The sequence below is a fragment of the Fukomys damarensis genome, unplaced genomic scaffold (genome assembly GCF_012274545.1).
Source record: "Fukomys damarensis isolate Sample0158 unplaced genomic scaffold, DMR_v1.0_HiC HiC_scaffold_27, whole genome shotgun sequence".
Taxonomy (NCBI): domain Eukaryota; kingdom Metazoa; phylum Chordata; class Mammalia; order Rodentia; family Bathyergidae; genus Fukomys; species Fukomys damarensis.
Window position 1 is genome coordinate 16,287,182 of NW_022900939.1, and position 14,723 is coordinate 16,301,904.

Below are 14,723 nucleotides of genomic sequence, written 5' to 3' on the forward strand. Positions count from 1 at the left end.
ATTTTGGAATGTGGATATTCCCTTTGCACTTGCTCCAGGGCCCCAGATACATTACTGGAACTGTAGTTGGAGCTTGGAAATGTGGAACTACTGTACATCTGTGAGGGACTGGAAGGGCAACAGGGATCTCTGACCTGCCTCCATTCGGAGAGTGTTCTTACAGGGCATTAATCCTACTGTGAAAATCCTCACGATGCCCAGATAAAATCACCACAGAATCTTTACCCCCGCCTTTTGCGGTGCCAACATTGCCTCTGCAATGCCTCTGACTTTCTTCTTCTGTTCTTGCTCTCGCCTCACTAATTTCTCCGAGTTCTGTTTCTTTTTAGCGAGATCATGTCTTGCAAGTCTAGGCCTGGGTTCATTTTTCTTTGCATCATCTGAGGAATCATAAACCATGCCAAAGCCATTTGTCTTGCCATCACGGAAATGGGTTCTGAATCCAAATACAAAGATGACATCCAGTGTGGTCTTGAATGTTTTGGGTAGCTTTTCCTGAATTTCTGCCTTAGGTGCCGTTGCTTTCCCAGGGTAAAGGACATCGATGACCGTTTGTTTCCTTTTAGGTAATCAGCTGATCAAGAACTTCCTGGTTTGAATAGTTGTTGCTTTTAATTTGGTATGGTTTAGTGTTTTTGAGACAGGATCTCTCTATGTAGTTCAGGTTCGTCTTTTCTTCCCCCCATTAAGTTTATTGGTACATATAAAGTAAACAATAGTTATGTTTATCATTGGGATCTTGTTAGGCTCGTCTTGAACTGACTTTGTAGCCTGTGCTTGCCTTAAACTCACAGCAGTCCTCCCTCCTCTCAAGCAGAGGGCTGAGGTTACGGGTGTGCACCATCACATGCAGCTGGTCTGTATACTTACTGTGTTCTTCATAGGCCTGGCTGATCTTCAGGTACTCAGGGGTTGGGGGAAGAGCCGACTCCACCCCTCTCTGCTGCAGGCAGAGAGCTCTGTTCTACTGCCACGGGGTTAACTAGTGCCGCTTTATCACGATTTCTTCCCTTATTCTAGGTTTCAGCCTGAAGTGCTACGAGTGCCTTAAGAAAACTGCTACATGCAGTGAAACTAAATTGTGCACACCAAACCTCGATGCGTGCCTCATTGCTCAGTCTGGTAAGAGTACCCCCCTTTCCCTATGTCCTGTGTGCAATGGGGTGATGACAGCCTGGGGATCGTGTACCTCTCCCATTCTCACTCAATTTATACCCATAGCAATAGCCCCTGATCATTAGCACCAGCTGTGTGTTAAGCAATATGCCCTCTCCATAAAGTTTTTATTCGGTGCTTCTCACCTACCTCTCTCAGTCGGATCTTTGATTCCTCTTTAATACATGAGGAAATAGAATCTTAGGTTTACCAACAGGATAAGGTCAGTTAACCAGTTTAGAATTTAAATATGGAAATGCGTCTGATTCCAGAACTTTTGCTTTTAAATGAATACACTGTGCTGCCTCCCAAACTTTTAAGAGACTTTTGTGTGCCAGGCCCTGAGCTAGGTTCTAAGATTGATGGCTCAAGCTGTAATCCCAGCTGCTTCGGAAGCAGTTGGGGGCATCAATTTTGAGAATGGCCTAGCAGATTTAGAGAGGCCCTGTCTTACAATTTTAAAAAAATTGAAGTGATGGGGATGCAGCTCTGTGGTAGAGCACTTGCCTAGAAAGCACGAGGCCACAAACTGAATCCCCTGTAGTAGGAGTGAGGATCAGGAAGAGACATGTACGAAAGCTATGACAAAGGCCCGTTGGCTGTCCCAGTAACTTTATTATCCCTCTGTCTCATTCCACGGGGGATCTAGTACATACAGAGTTCCACGAGGACACGAGCTGATCTCTCAATGCCTAGAAAGCACGAGGCCACAAACTGAATCCCCTGTAGTAGGAGTGAGGATCAGGAAGAGACATGTACGAAAGCTATGACAAAGGCCCGTTGGCTGTCCCAGTAACTTTATTATCCCTCTGTCTCATTCCACGGGGGATCTAGTACATACAGAGTTCCACGAGGACACGAGCTGATCTCAGGGGAGAAATACAAATTAGGAGGCCTAAGAAGGCAAGGGTGTTCCTGGGATCAGCAACAGCAGGTTCCCCGCACAGTGGCCCCGGGGAGCAGAGTGCTCATGAGTGTGGTAACGCAAGCCTTGCCCAGTCTGCATTTCCTTTGGCTGCGCCGTGGAATCTCCACCTCCATAAAGCCAGTTAAAGCAGAATGTAGGGAGCGTTAGACAGAGGACAGAAACCACAACGCCGTGGACTCTTACTGGTGAGATTTCATGCTTGAATAGATGTGTGTGATGTATGTACTGCTGAGGAATGGCAGTTCCAGGATGGTCATGTGGTGGAAGATAAATTCTGCAAGCTTCCACTTTTAACAGATAAAAATATCATTCTTCAAGATTATTTTCACTCTAACACCCTACACCGAAAACTCTTCCCATTATCATTATTGAGGAATGGTGAACGTATCCAGTAAACTCATGAAAGCCTTGGGTAATCCACAGTTTCAGAAACACATCTAAGGATGAAGAATAATTTCCTCCGAAAAAAGTAATCCTTCCATAAGTAAGAACCAGGTAGACTGATCGTGTCTAAAAAATAGAAGCATCAGCCAGAGCTGGTGGTGCACACCTGTAATCCCTGCATTCCAGGAGGCTGAGGCAGTAGGATTGAAAATTCAAGCCCCGCTTGGGCTATTTAGCAGTTTAGCAAGATCCTGACTCCAGTGAAAGAAATGAACAGGGGTTGGGATATATCAGAGACCCCCATGGCTCGTTCCAGTCTCTTACTCAGTGTTACAATCCACGGTGAGAAGAAAGACTTAGAGACAAAGTGAAAGTGACAGAGATATGGAGAGCCAGGATGACTGATGCTCAGGCAAGCGAGGCTGAACAAGCAAAGGCCCGGAACACCCAGAGCTGTCAGTTTTTATTGGTGACATCATAGGTAGACTGAGGTAAAGGCACTAGGTGGAGGGACTATGTAGAGTTGCTATGGATACATTGTAGATGCAGGCAATGCTTGTAAAGGAAGAAACACAGCATTCTTGATTTAGAAATAGAACAGACAAAATGTAAGTTTTGGTTAATAATTAACCTTGTGTTTTTGGTACAGAGGTCTTGACCCTGGGAACAGGATTTGTATAAGTCACTCTGACCTCTGCATGGAGGCTTCAGTCAGATGTACTTCTATGAGCAGGCTGATCGCAGGGTTAGCTCTCTCTCTCTCTCTCTTTTTGTTTTTTGTTTGTTTGTTTTGTTTTTTGAGACAGGGTCTCACTATGTAGTTGAGACTGACCTGGAACTCACAGTGATCCTCTTGCCTCAGCCTCCCAAGTGCTGGGATTACAGGCGTGCACCACCACGCCCACCTCTAGGGTTAACTCTTTACTGCCTGCCCTGTTTACAGCCTGCTTTGGTCATAATCAATAGGGTGGTCATCAATAGGGATATCAGTGTGAAGGTCCTAGATGCTATCTCCACTATCACAGAAGAGAGAGTATCTGATACTTTGGATGTAAATTCCTGGAATGCAGCTAAAAACCCATCCCTCCGTTCAAAATCCTGGATTCTTTAGGAGGAGAGTTCCTCTGCCTTCACTGGAGAACATGTTACTTTATCGTTAATGTAGAAAATATAATAAGGCCCCTGGAGAGAATATAGTCATCCCCTCTACAAATGTCTGATCACCTGTTTAATTTCCAAATGAGAAAATAAATGTTTTGAATAGAACCAGAGACCAGTTAGGAGCTCTGACCTCTGTCCCGCTACTGGTCATTTATTCTTGACTATTTCTTTTTTAACCATGAAATATGGTCTGGATAGTAGAGATGGGAAGGAGAGGGACGTAGAGCAGATCTTTTGTCCACAATCTTTTGTCCAACCCTCAAATCCCATAGTTTCCTATCTAGATTGTTAAGCTTTTAAAAATGGTTAATATAAACCATGGGAATGGCTAAAATTTAAACCACCAACAGCATCACATGTTACTGAGGCAGTAGAGCAACAGGAACTCTCAACATAACTAGTGGGAATGTGTAATGGTACGGGTGATACTCGCACAGTTTTCTACAAGATTAAATGTCTCAGTTACTTTTGTTACTGAGACCAAATACCTGGTACTGAAAGTTAAAGGGGGAAATATTTATTTAGCTCACAGTTTGTAGAGGGTTGAGTCCATAATTGGCTGGCTGCACAGCAGAGAGGATGGCAAACAGGCATCGCAGAAGAGAAATAACAGGGGACCCACAAAGTAGCAAAAGCAACTAGGAACCTTGACATCGTCTTTCTGCCCCTTTTATCTTATCCAGACTACTGGGATTAAGACAGTGCCAAGCCAACAAGTGTACTGGTTTAGTAATCACATGCTCTTAATCCCAGCATCACAAACTCTAGATTCAGTCACCTCTGAAGAGGTCCTGTGGGGCCGGAATTTAGCTCAGTGGTTCGGTGGCCTGCTTTGCAAGTGCAAGGACCTGAGTTCAATCCCCGGTACCAAAAAAAAGGAAAGAAGTCCTGTGACTTCATGATGCTTTTGGGGGACATCTAGCCACAAACCTAACATAAAACATATTCTTTCCCAATAGTTTCTCTGGTGTGAATAATCTGCAATAATACAGAAGATCCTAATAAGATTACTGACATTTAGAAATGGGAAGAAAGGAGCTAAAGGTGTAGGGAAGGTGGGATGGGTAGGGGAAGGGTAATAAGGGAAAAGAAAAAAATGTGAGATAATGGAAAGATGGAAATAAAGTGTTTGCAGGTGGGGAGGGGAGGAGGGGGTGAAGGGAGGGCAGGGACAAGGGGAAAAAATGAGAAGCAAGACTTGTCATGTAGAGGTACAAGATCCCAACAATGAATGTAACTGTACTGTATACCTAAAATGTACCAATAAACTCAATTAAAGCTGAAAAAAACCTACTCTTTCCCTATGATTTAGAGGTTGCATTCTTTGACATTTACCCAAAAGATTTGAAAGCTTATTTTAACCACATAAAAACATGCTCATGGAGGTTAATGACAGCTTAATCGATAATTGCCAAAACTTGGAAGCAGCCAAGATGTCTTTCAGTAGAGGAATGGATAAACTGGAACATCAATGAAATGTCATTCAGTACTGAAAAGGAGTGAGTTGTCAAGCCTGGGAAAGCCATAGAGGAAACCTAAACACATATTAGTGAGTGAAGGAAGCCAATGTGAAAAGGCCACGTACTGTATGACTCCATGCTCAGGGCATTCCGGAACAGGTGAAACTGTGGAGCCAGTCAAAAGGTCAGTAGCTGCCAGACGTCAAGGTGAAAGGAGGGATGAAGAAGAAGTCAGAGGGCAACAAGGCCACTCGGCGTGATGGGAGCTGCACGCCTTCTCTCCGTCTGCCAACTCCCCCAGGATGTGCACAGTGCTTTGGGCACTGTTTTTCCTCTCAAAGGAAAGGAGGCTGGGTCTGCAGTGTGATGACATCAGGAAGTAGGACTGTTAAGAGGCAAAACCTAGCGGGCTCCTTTGGGCAGCTGGGGAAAAGCCCTACAGAGGGATTAAAGTAGATCTTGTGTGACCTTTAGTTCACGGGAAAGGATCACTATAAACAGGTCTGAGCCCGGCTCCACTTGGCTCTCCCTGGCTTCCTGTTTTGCACTATGACTTTCCTATCCTTTGGGTGGTATGATCTTTGCTCCCACACACGCCCCCGTGAGGATATGACATCATCCGCCTTTCAGCCCTCACCAGGAGCCCAGCAAATAGTGTGGCCGGTCTTGGACTTGGAATCCGAAGAACTGAGCTAACTGAATTCCATTCCTTTGTAAAGTTGGCCTGTGCCGGGCGATTTTAATACTGAGAAACAGAACTACTGCAGTGCACAACAGCAGAGATGAACCCTAATATAACCTGTGGTTATAATGACGAGTCCATGTATGTTTAGCAGTTACACTAAATGGCACCACAGTGATTGGGTTGATAGTGGGATGGTTGTGTTTTGGGAATGGGGGTTGTACATTCTGCTCCATTTTTCTATGAACCTAAAACTGCTTTAAAGAAATATATATATATAAAACTAATGTGAATCTCAAAAATTTTATACCCAGGGATTCAACCGACTATGGATCAAAAACCTTTGAAAAAACTGTGTCCTAAATATATAGACTTTGCCCCTTGCCATTGTAGTATCACACTATTCTCAGAGTATTTCCATTACATTAGGTATTATAGTTCAGACATTAATGCATACAGGCAGATGTGTGTAAGTTCTATGCAAATATTACACCATTTTATCTAAGGGGCCTGGACATCCTCAGATCATGGTGTCCTGAGAGGTCCCGGAAGCAGTCCCCTTTGGACACCAGGGGATGACTGTGCAGGTGTTCCGGCCTTACGGTAAGGTAGGTCTATCTAAGTCCCCATCCTTCTCTGGTTGACGTTAGTCTGGGAGAAGCAGAGCAAGCTGTCATGAACACGAGTCAAAGGCCAGGCACTAAGGAGGAAATTCCTTCTCCAGCCAGTTTCCCCCCAGCTGAAGAAGGGGAGTATTACCCCGGGTCAGTGATCGGGGCAGTTAGAAGATAGAATGAGGGTAATGGCATTGCAAAAAGTTTAGAAGAGAGACAGGTGTTGAGTTGGTACTAACTCAGCCATTGTGTGCTGCTGCTTGGCAGTGCGACCCATGATGTGCAAACCATGTTCAACCTACTTAGGGTCTCCATGGAGCCTCTGATGACAGTGCCAAGTGGCTGCTGCTGTGATTGGGTTCTGAATAACATTTAGGGACGCCCAGGATCTTTGGAAGTCGTTGCTTAGGTGGATTTGAGCCAAGTCTTTGAAAAGGGTGGGTAGGGTGTGCCAGGTAGAAATAACCTCTAATGCTCCCATGACTGATAGAAACCACTTTCCTTGGGCGAGTCCCATCCTGCTTTGGGAGAAGGTCACCATCGTAAGGTGGTTGTTCAAATGTGATAATTCAGGTAAAGTGCTCGGCACACTGCAAGGTGCACGGTAAGCGACTGACTGCTAATGATTATTAATGAATGAGTCACTGTCCTCCCCCAGCTGGTAGGCTTCTCTAATAAAATTATGGTAGGTTTACTGCTTTTGAAGTTCTAATGGTATTGAACCACAGCAACTTTTGATGTAATGTTGGAAACATCTACTTAAGTTTTCTAAAAATGGGATCATAATGGCATATTTTTGTAGAAATCTCCTGTATTACTGAATCACCTAATAATTTTTAAATGAAGTTTAAAATATTTTTTACATGAAAGAAAGTCATCTATACTACAGAAAAATGTCAATCCATATAGAAATACAAATGGAGAGTGTTCTCCCATGAAGGTAACAGACTCCTACAAGAGAACGTGTATGCATTTATCCCTTTGCATAAACATCTTATTTACACAAAGGGACCCCATTGTAAATTCTTTTCTGAGATCTCAGTTCCACACCAGAAAAGTGACATTTTAAAGAGCACCGTTCAGTAGCTCCTCATATCACAAGGTTGTAAAACTAGCATCACTATCTACTTCCAGGACATTTTTGTCATCCCCAAAACAATCCCTTGGCTGTTAACAATTATTCTCCATTCTTTTCTTCCGTGTGTCCTGGAAGACACTAATCTACTTCATGGTCTTTGCGGACTTGCCTATTCTGGGCACTTCACGTAAACAGAGCCGTACGGTATTGTGGTCCTGTGTAACTGGCTTCTTTCACTAACCTCAGTGTTTTCGTTTTGTTTTGTTTTTTGGTACCGGGGATCGAACTCGGGTCCTTGTGCTTGAGAGGAAGGCAGCAGAACCACTGAGCTAAACCCCCGGCCCTCCTCAGTGTTTCCAAGATTCACCATGCTGTAGCAGGTATTACCCTCTTTCCCCGAAATAAGATCTAGCTGGGAAAGAACCCCTCTTGAAAACTAGCGCTGCAGAACCCCAGCCCAGTCAGCCCACCCCTGCCTTACCTGCCATCGCTGTTCTCTTGCTCTGTGGCTGCTCCGTAAAGCAGATAGGCCGATGTCAGGCGGACTGGGGCTGGTGTTGTTGATCTCTACTTTTCAAGGCTGATTATTTTCCAGCGAGGTGTTATTTTGGGGGAAATGTGGTAGAACTTCATTCCTTGTTATGGTCAGATAATAATCCATCCTATAGATGTACCATGTTTTGTTTACCTGTTTACCATTTAGTGGACTTTGGGTTATTTTTACTTTTTAGCTATCTTGAATACTGCTGTTTACTTGTACATGTGTGTACAAGCTCTTTACTTTTTAGCTATCTTGAATACTGCTGAATACTTGTACATTTGTGTACAGGCTCTTTACTTTTTAGCTATCTTGAATACTGCTGAATACTTGTATATTTGTGTACAAGCTCTTGTGAGCATAGATTTCCATTTTCTCGGTTAGGTGAATCAAGGAGTAGAACTGATCGGTCATACGGTGACTGTATTTTAACTCGTTGAGGAACTTTTCCAAGGCACTTGCACCATGTAACATTCCCCCAGCAATGTTAGAGTGTCCCAGTTTCTCTACTTCCTTCCATACTGGGTACTTTCCAGTTTATTCATCTTAGCCTTTCTGAAGGGTGTGAAGTACTATCTCATTGTGATTTTGACTTTCCTAATGGCTAACTATGTTGTGAGTATTTTCATGCCCTGTTTCTGATTTGTATATTTTCTTTGCAGAAATATCTATTGAAATCATTTGCCCATATTTTAATTGGAATATTTATCATTTTATTATGGATTGATATGAATGTCTTTAAATATATTCTGGATACTAAATTATAATCATGTGACTTGCAAACATTTTGTTTTTCTGTATGTCTTGTCAATAATGTCCTTTGAAGCAAAAGTCTTCAGTTTTGACAAAGTCCAATTTATTTTTCCTTTAAGGATTCTTTATCATTAGACAACCTGCATGACACTTTTTCTTCCCTTTAAAAGGCAATGCTGCCATTTTTTTCTAAATAAATGACAAGATGGGGCCAGGAGTGTAGCTCACTGGTTCTGCCACCTGTACAAGGTCTCAAGTTTGATCCCTGGCACCAAAAATAAATAAATAAGTGACAGGATGGCATCTTTCCCCTGTATATTAAGTACTGGTGTTATGTGGATGACAGGCAGTAGCCATTTATCACGATGGATCCGAAGATACCTCCAAATTCGTTAACATTTTTCCATTCCTGAACCATCCTTAAAGAGAATCCCATTCTCATCATAGCCCAGAAGAGCAATTGTGATAGTTAACTGATTGCGTCAACTTGAGCAAGAAACGCTCAACCATATGGGGTCAGCATAGTTCCAGGTGTGGCTGAGGGGATTTATGGAGGACAGGAGACCCGCCCTGGGTAGGCTTGTCAGGTGGATGGTGGAAAGGGAACCGAAGCAGGAAGGCTCGCTCTGTGTCTTCGGAGGAGCTCCAGTCTTCTTGTGTGTTGTCTCCTGACTTCCCTTGTGGAATCTTCTTCAGCCTCCAGCTCAGACCCTTCAGCCTTCCCTTGTCTCTTGACAGGGACTCACTCAGGAAAGCACAGTGAGCCCCAGGTCTTCACCTGAATCCTTTGCATCCCCAGCACGCAGACAGCCTTTTTGCACTCTTCCACACCTGACTCTGCAGGTGGCCACTGCAAGCCAATCTTGTAAATTCTTATATATTTGTATATCTTGAATTAAGTGTGTTTCTCCAGTGAGCACTGACTGCCATCGCATCCTTGCCATATAGATTGTCTAAATTCATGCTTTCCACCAATGAATACCTGGCAGTATTTTGAAATTAGCAAGGCTATGCTGGATTCCGCAGGCCCCATTATAAAAGGTTTTATTCTTGCCACTCTGTTCTTCAAGTTAGCCTTTGATGGATTTCAGATTATCTTTGATATATTTTCTTGAAGGCTTCTTCTGTAAAGCTGGTTTCCTACAAGTGCTGGCTCATGACACCAGTGATGCGTGGGCCTGCCGTCACCTTTGGGGCCTTCGGCAGAGGTGTTTCCACTATGAGCAGGACATCACGGTGGCCTCTCTCCTACTGATCATCCAGGCACAGCCCATCTTGGTTCCCCAAGTCTTGCAAACTTCAGAGACTATTTCCTCATGGCTGATGAGGTCCTAGGAGATACTCATAAAGATGGCTGGAGGGAGACTGGGTGAGACCAGCATTTATCAGAGACAAGTGCATGACTCAGGCCAGGGGAGGAGGGGTAAAGATTGTATTTTTGTTATTTTAACTGAGGCTCTTTCTGTGCCAAGTATACAGGTTCAAGTCATTCTCAGCTTCATGGAAGTCCATTGTATGGAATCTCCCCATAATTTCTTCACCTCTTAATGAACAGACTGTTTTCCAGCTTCCTGCTAAATAGATGTTACTATAGTGACCACTCTTGAGCATGACCTTTTCAACAAGTACCATCATAGGGTAAACTCTGAAAGCAAAATTGTTGGGTCAAAAGGAGCATGTTTTTGAAATACAGATAAATAATACCAGACCATTCTGCTATACAATAGTATAAGTACCTGTCACATCCCCTACCTCACCCCCCCACCCACAAAGTATAAAAGAAAAATTATACCAGCTCCGATCAGACTTCATTAGTGCTTTTATTTTATTTTATTTTGGGGTTTTGGTACTGGAGATTGAACCCATGGCCTTCAAACTGAGCTATATCCTTGGTTCCTTTTTTTATTTTTATTTTTTGAGACCATCTTGCTAAGTCTCACAGGCTGGGCTGGAACTTGTGATCCTCCTGTTTCAGCTTCCCAGTGTTCTGGGATGGTGGATGTGCATCTCCACACCCAGGTGAGACTTCACTTATGTAGAAAGTTCTATTTTGAGATATACTGCCATGTGCTTAATTGTTCCCCTTCACAACCCTGCTAGGATGACTTTTCTTGCCTACATCTTGTGTTTCCACAGGATGAGTTTCAAGAAGCAAATAGAAGGATTCAGTGGCGAAAACAGAATTTTACCTAGTTGACTTCTCGTTCCGTGTGTGTCTCTCCACAGGGGATCGAGTATATCGCCAATGCTGGAGGGACGCTGACTGCCATCTGCGATTCCTTAAAGAGAGATTGGACGAGAACAAGGTATTGTACAGGTGTTGCCAGAAGAATCTGTGTAATGCAGAACTGGATGATACAGAAGAGGATGGAGCAGCTGCCTTATCAGGGAAAACAGTGCTTCTGGTGACCCCGTTTCTGACCTCGGTCTGGAATCTTTGCTTCTAAGTCAGCTCCAGGAAGGATTTGTTCAAATTTTGCCCTTGTTTTTCTATCTCCTTGTTGCTGTTCTCTAAAGTCTTTATCTGTTTCCCAGCTGAAACCTGTTGGGCAAGAATAAAATAAACTTGAACATGAGTAGCCCAGTGCTGTGCACAGAGAGGGCCCTTGAGGGAGAAGCTGGAGGGAGAAGTGTGTGTGTCTAGTAGGTTACATACTTTTTCCTCTGCTCTTTGGAGGGACCATTTTGCAATGGCAGCGTAAGTGGGTTCTTGGCAACCTGCAGGTATTTCCCTCTGGTTCCTTGGGTGGAGTAAACTGGTATGATCAGTACTTGGTTGAGGGAGGTGCCGACAGATTGTTTTTCAGTATTCTCTGTCCCATGGAACACTTTCATTAACGTCCTGGCTTATTCTTCTGTGTAGGAACACTCAGTGCTCTGGACGGGGGCCATCAGGAGAAATCTCTGGGGTTTTTTTGTTTTGTTTTTTGCAGTGCTGTGGGTGGAAGCCAGAGCTCATGCATGGCAGACGATCTCTCTACCATTGAGCCACACCCTGGGCTGGACAGTGAAGTTCTTACTGCAGAGGGATTGGGATCACTGCTCTGTCTCAGAGGATGTGTGCAGGGAAGGGTAGGCTTTCCTGTTGGCAGGGCACTCTGTCTGCAGAGTAGCTGAAATTTATTCCCCATGTCTCTAAATTTTATATGGGAGATACATAGGCCCTGGGTTTGATACTTAGCACCACAGAGAAAGCAAGCAAGCAAACAAGAAGGAAGTAAGAGAAAGAAAGGAAAGAAAGAAAGAAGAGAAAGAGAAGGAAAGAAAGAAAGAGAAAGAAAGAGAAAGAAAAGAAAAGGACAGGAAAGAAAGATGAAAGAAACAAGGAAGAAGAAACAGAAGGAGGGAGATGAAAGTATGGAAGGAAGGGTGGAAAAAACAAAAGGGATTTGCTGTCTTTTAATATAAAAGTGTGATTCCCTAAAATAATAGTATGTTTCTGTCTCCTTTTTCCTGGAACAGGGGGGTTATCTTGATATCTTGATTTTGCCACACATAATTAAAGAACATCCTGTATCACATGATAGGAAGTATTGTGCAAGTTTTTAAACGTGACCCTGCATATATGTGCCCGTAGAGTGCACGCAGTGGGAACAGCCTTTGGGGCTGCCATTTAGACTGTCAAATGCCATCATCAATAGTGACAGATCGCAAGCATATTTTACCTGCTCACGTTCAGCTTGCTGGCTCTTGCCTGACTCAGCACAGATTATACGAAATGTAAAGGGGTATCACTAGCCACTAATACAGAAGGTTTTGAAAGCTATATTTCCAATAAATAAATAAATAAATAAACAAATAAACAAATAAATAAAATGCTATGCCCTCTTCAGGAGGGCGAAGTTGTTGGATGTTGATTTTTGTCAAAATCGAGGAGACTTAAGGACATTTATATTCTTGTGATTATGGTTGTATTTAATAGCATAGCTGGATATTTCAAAGAAAGGAAGAATTTCTTGATAAATATTAAGAAAAAATAATTCTGGATTATATGCTGTGTTAGATGAATGTGTTATGTAATCTTTTCAATAACAATGCACTTTGCTGAAAATAAAATCTAATCAAATGGATGAGCATGGTTATTGGTCCAGGAGGATAACAGAGCATGTAATATGCTCAATGGTAGCAATGGAAAGAAGAAATCTGTGCTATACCAGATTTCATCCGATGATGCCATTACTTGGAGAGAGAAAGATAGAGACTTTCTCTTCACAACCTAGCCCTGCTTGGTGTTCTGTGCTCTTCTCTATTGGCCCCATGTTTTTCCTGACACCCTTTTTGATTCTCTGTTCCAAGACAAATTACTGCATGTGACTCTTTCCTCGATAAGATATTCTTCTGCCCAAGAAAGTGCTAACCATGCCCACAGCCATGGGCTGAGCAAAACAACTTCTTTTATAGGAATGGTAAGAAACAAGTGTTCCATTTGGACTCACTTAGGCATGAAATGAATTCTTTGGAACTTCGTGGAGAAATGCATGCAGAGCCCCCAAAAGCCAGGAATTGGACAGTTCCAAAAGTCTTTCAAAGCTGGGTCCCCTCAAACCTCATGAAACCCCATGTGGGGCTCTTGGGAGGGGATGGATCTGGGTGTGTTACACCCATGGTATCAGTGGATTAGGCCACTGATCGTTCTGGGTGTGGATAATGGGACAGCCTATGCTGGGTGTGGGTGGCACCACCAATAGGCCTGTATCCTGGATGGGATCAAAGGAAAAGGAAGGCTTGCTGCTGACTGCCTCCTGTCTGCTCTGCCATGGACTGTTTCTCCTCTGTCTTGCTGCCTGCCTTGGAACCATCCAACTACAGACTGAAACTTCTACATGCTGTGAGCTGAAATAAACCCTTCCTCCCTTAACTTGTGGATGTTGGGTATTTTGTCCCAGCAATGGGAAAGTAACTAAGACACACACATAGCATTCACTTGTGGAACTAGTGTTGCCTCTGATATTAACCAGTCCACGGCCATCCTTGTGTATCACAACGATCATCACTTCCTCTCAATTCAAGACTAATACTCACGGGCTAGGCATACATGAGCTGAGGCTGTCCCTTGGACACAATGCCCAAGAGACAAGAACAAAGTGTGAGGTATTTGAGGTGGGCCCATGAGGGTTTCCTTTCCCTGGTTAATTTGTTGTTTGTCAGCTCCGGATAAAATATGTGTTTGTGAGAGAACTGCACTTCACTGAAAACATTCTTTGCTTCCGGACCATTGTAAGTCCAGATAAGGATCCCTTTTCCAGATCTCCCATAAAGATGCTAAGTTTGGCGGAATCATAGGTTGGCTGTAATAGCCATTTCCTAGCAATCCTCTTGTCCTTTGCCTCTCACTGTAGGGAATGAAGAGTCACCACTCGTTTTCTCTGGGCTGTCAGCTAGGCCAGGAGAGAAGCCGGCTGGGAGGGACAGGGGAGGCTGTTAGGAAATGGGCTCTCCCTCATGAAAGGAGAGGAAGGCTGAATAAAGTTTGCACCTGCAGCCTTGGCCAGCTCCCTGCACCCCGCTTTTGGGTACAGGTTAAGATGTGACAGGAGGAGGCTTGGGGACCCAAAGGGCGGTGGGAGGAGCCGAGGGGCGGGGAAAGGCAGGAGGCGGGAGGCGGGACTATGAGGCCTTTGCCAGCAAAGTGGAAGCCAAGGTTTGGCCCTTCAACATCGGCTTTCCCACAGCATTGAGGCTGTGTTTTCAAAGGACAGCTCGCGTCCTGGAGCGTGGCCTCCGGACTTCCATGCCCCGCCCATTCGGGGGTTCCGGGCTGGGCTGAAGAGTGGGGCCCGCTCTTTCAGGGCATATCCTGTGGAAGCTGGGACACCAGTGAGTCAAAGCATCTGCACGAATCTCCCGGCGCGAGTTTTCTCCCACCCAGACTCATTCAAAAGATGCCAGCAGCCGGCGCCGCCCCCCTATTTCCCGTCCCTCTACGACGGTGGCATCTCCTCCTCTCCGCTCCACGACTTCAACATCTGG

At 44.2% G+C, this 14,723-nt stretch overlaps 2 protein-coding genes and 1 pseudogene across 10 annotated transcripts in view; 2 read left to right on the forward strand and 1 right to left on the reverse strand.

The window, feature by feature from the left end:
• LOC104854203 (CD59 glycoprotein) overlaps nucleotides 1–11,285 on the forward strand; it is an 18,196-nt gene extending 6,911 nt beyond the window's left edge. For all 9 annotated transcript variants that reach the window (XM_010612627.1, XM_010612626.1, XM_019205783.1 and 6 more), the window contains 2 exons: nucleotides 1,021–1,122; nucleotides 10,980–11,285. In XM_010612627.1, the coding sequence (XP_010610929.1) occupies nucleotides 1,021–1,122; nucleotides 10,980–11,200 (323 nt within the window). In that variant the 3' untranslated portion in view covers nucleotides 11,201–11,285. The remainder of the gene's footprint in view (nucleotides 1–1,020; nucleotides 1,123–10,979) is intronic.
• LOC117283505 lies at nucleotides 208–844 on the reverse strand (annotated as a pseudogene).
• Nucleotides 11,286–13,815: 2,530 nt separating the features above from the next.
• Nucleotides 13,816–14,723, forward strand: part of CUNH11orf91 (chromosome unknown C11orf91 homolog) — a 3,568-nt gene continuing 2,660 nt past the window's right edge. Inside the window, exons 1-2 of the mRNA XM_010612695.2 lie at nucleotides 13,816–13,844; nucleotides 14,426–14,723. The exon at nucleotides 14,426–14,723 is cut by the window's right edge and continues 364 nt beyond it. Coding sequence (XP_010610997.2) covers nucleotides 13,816–13,844; nucleotides 14,426–14,723 — 327 coding nt within the window. The remainder of the gene's footprint in view (nucleotides 13,845–14,425) is intronic.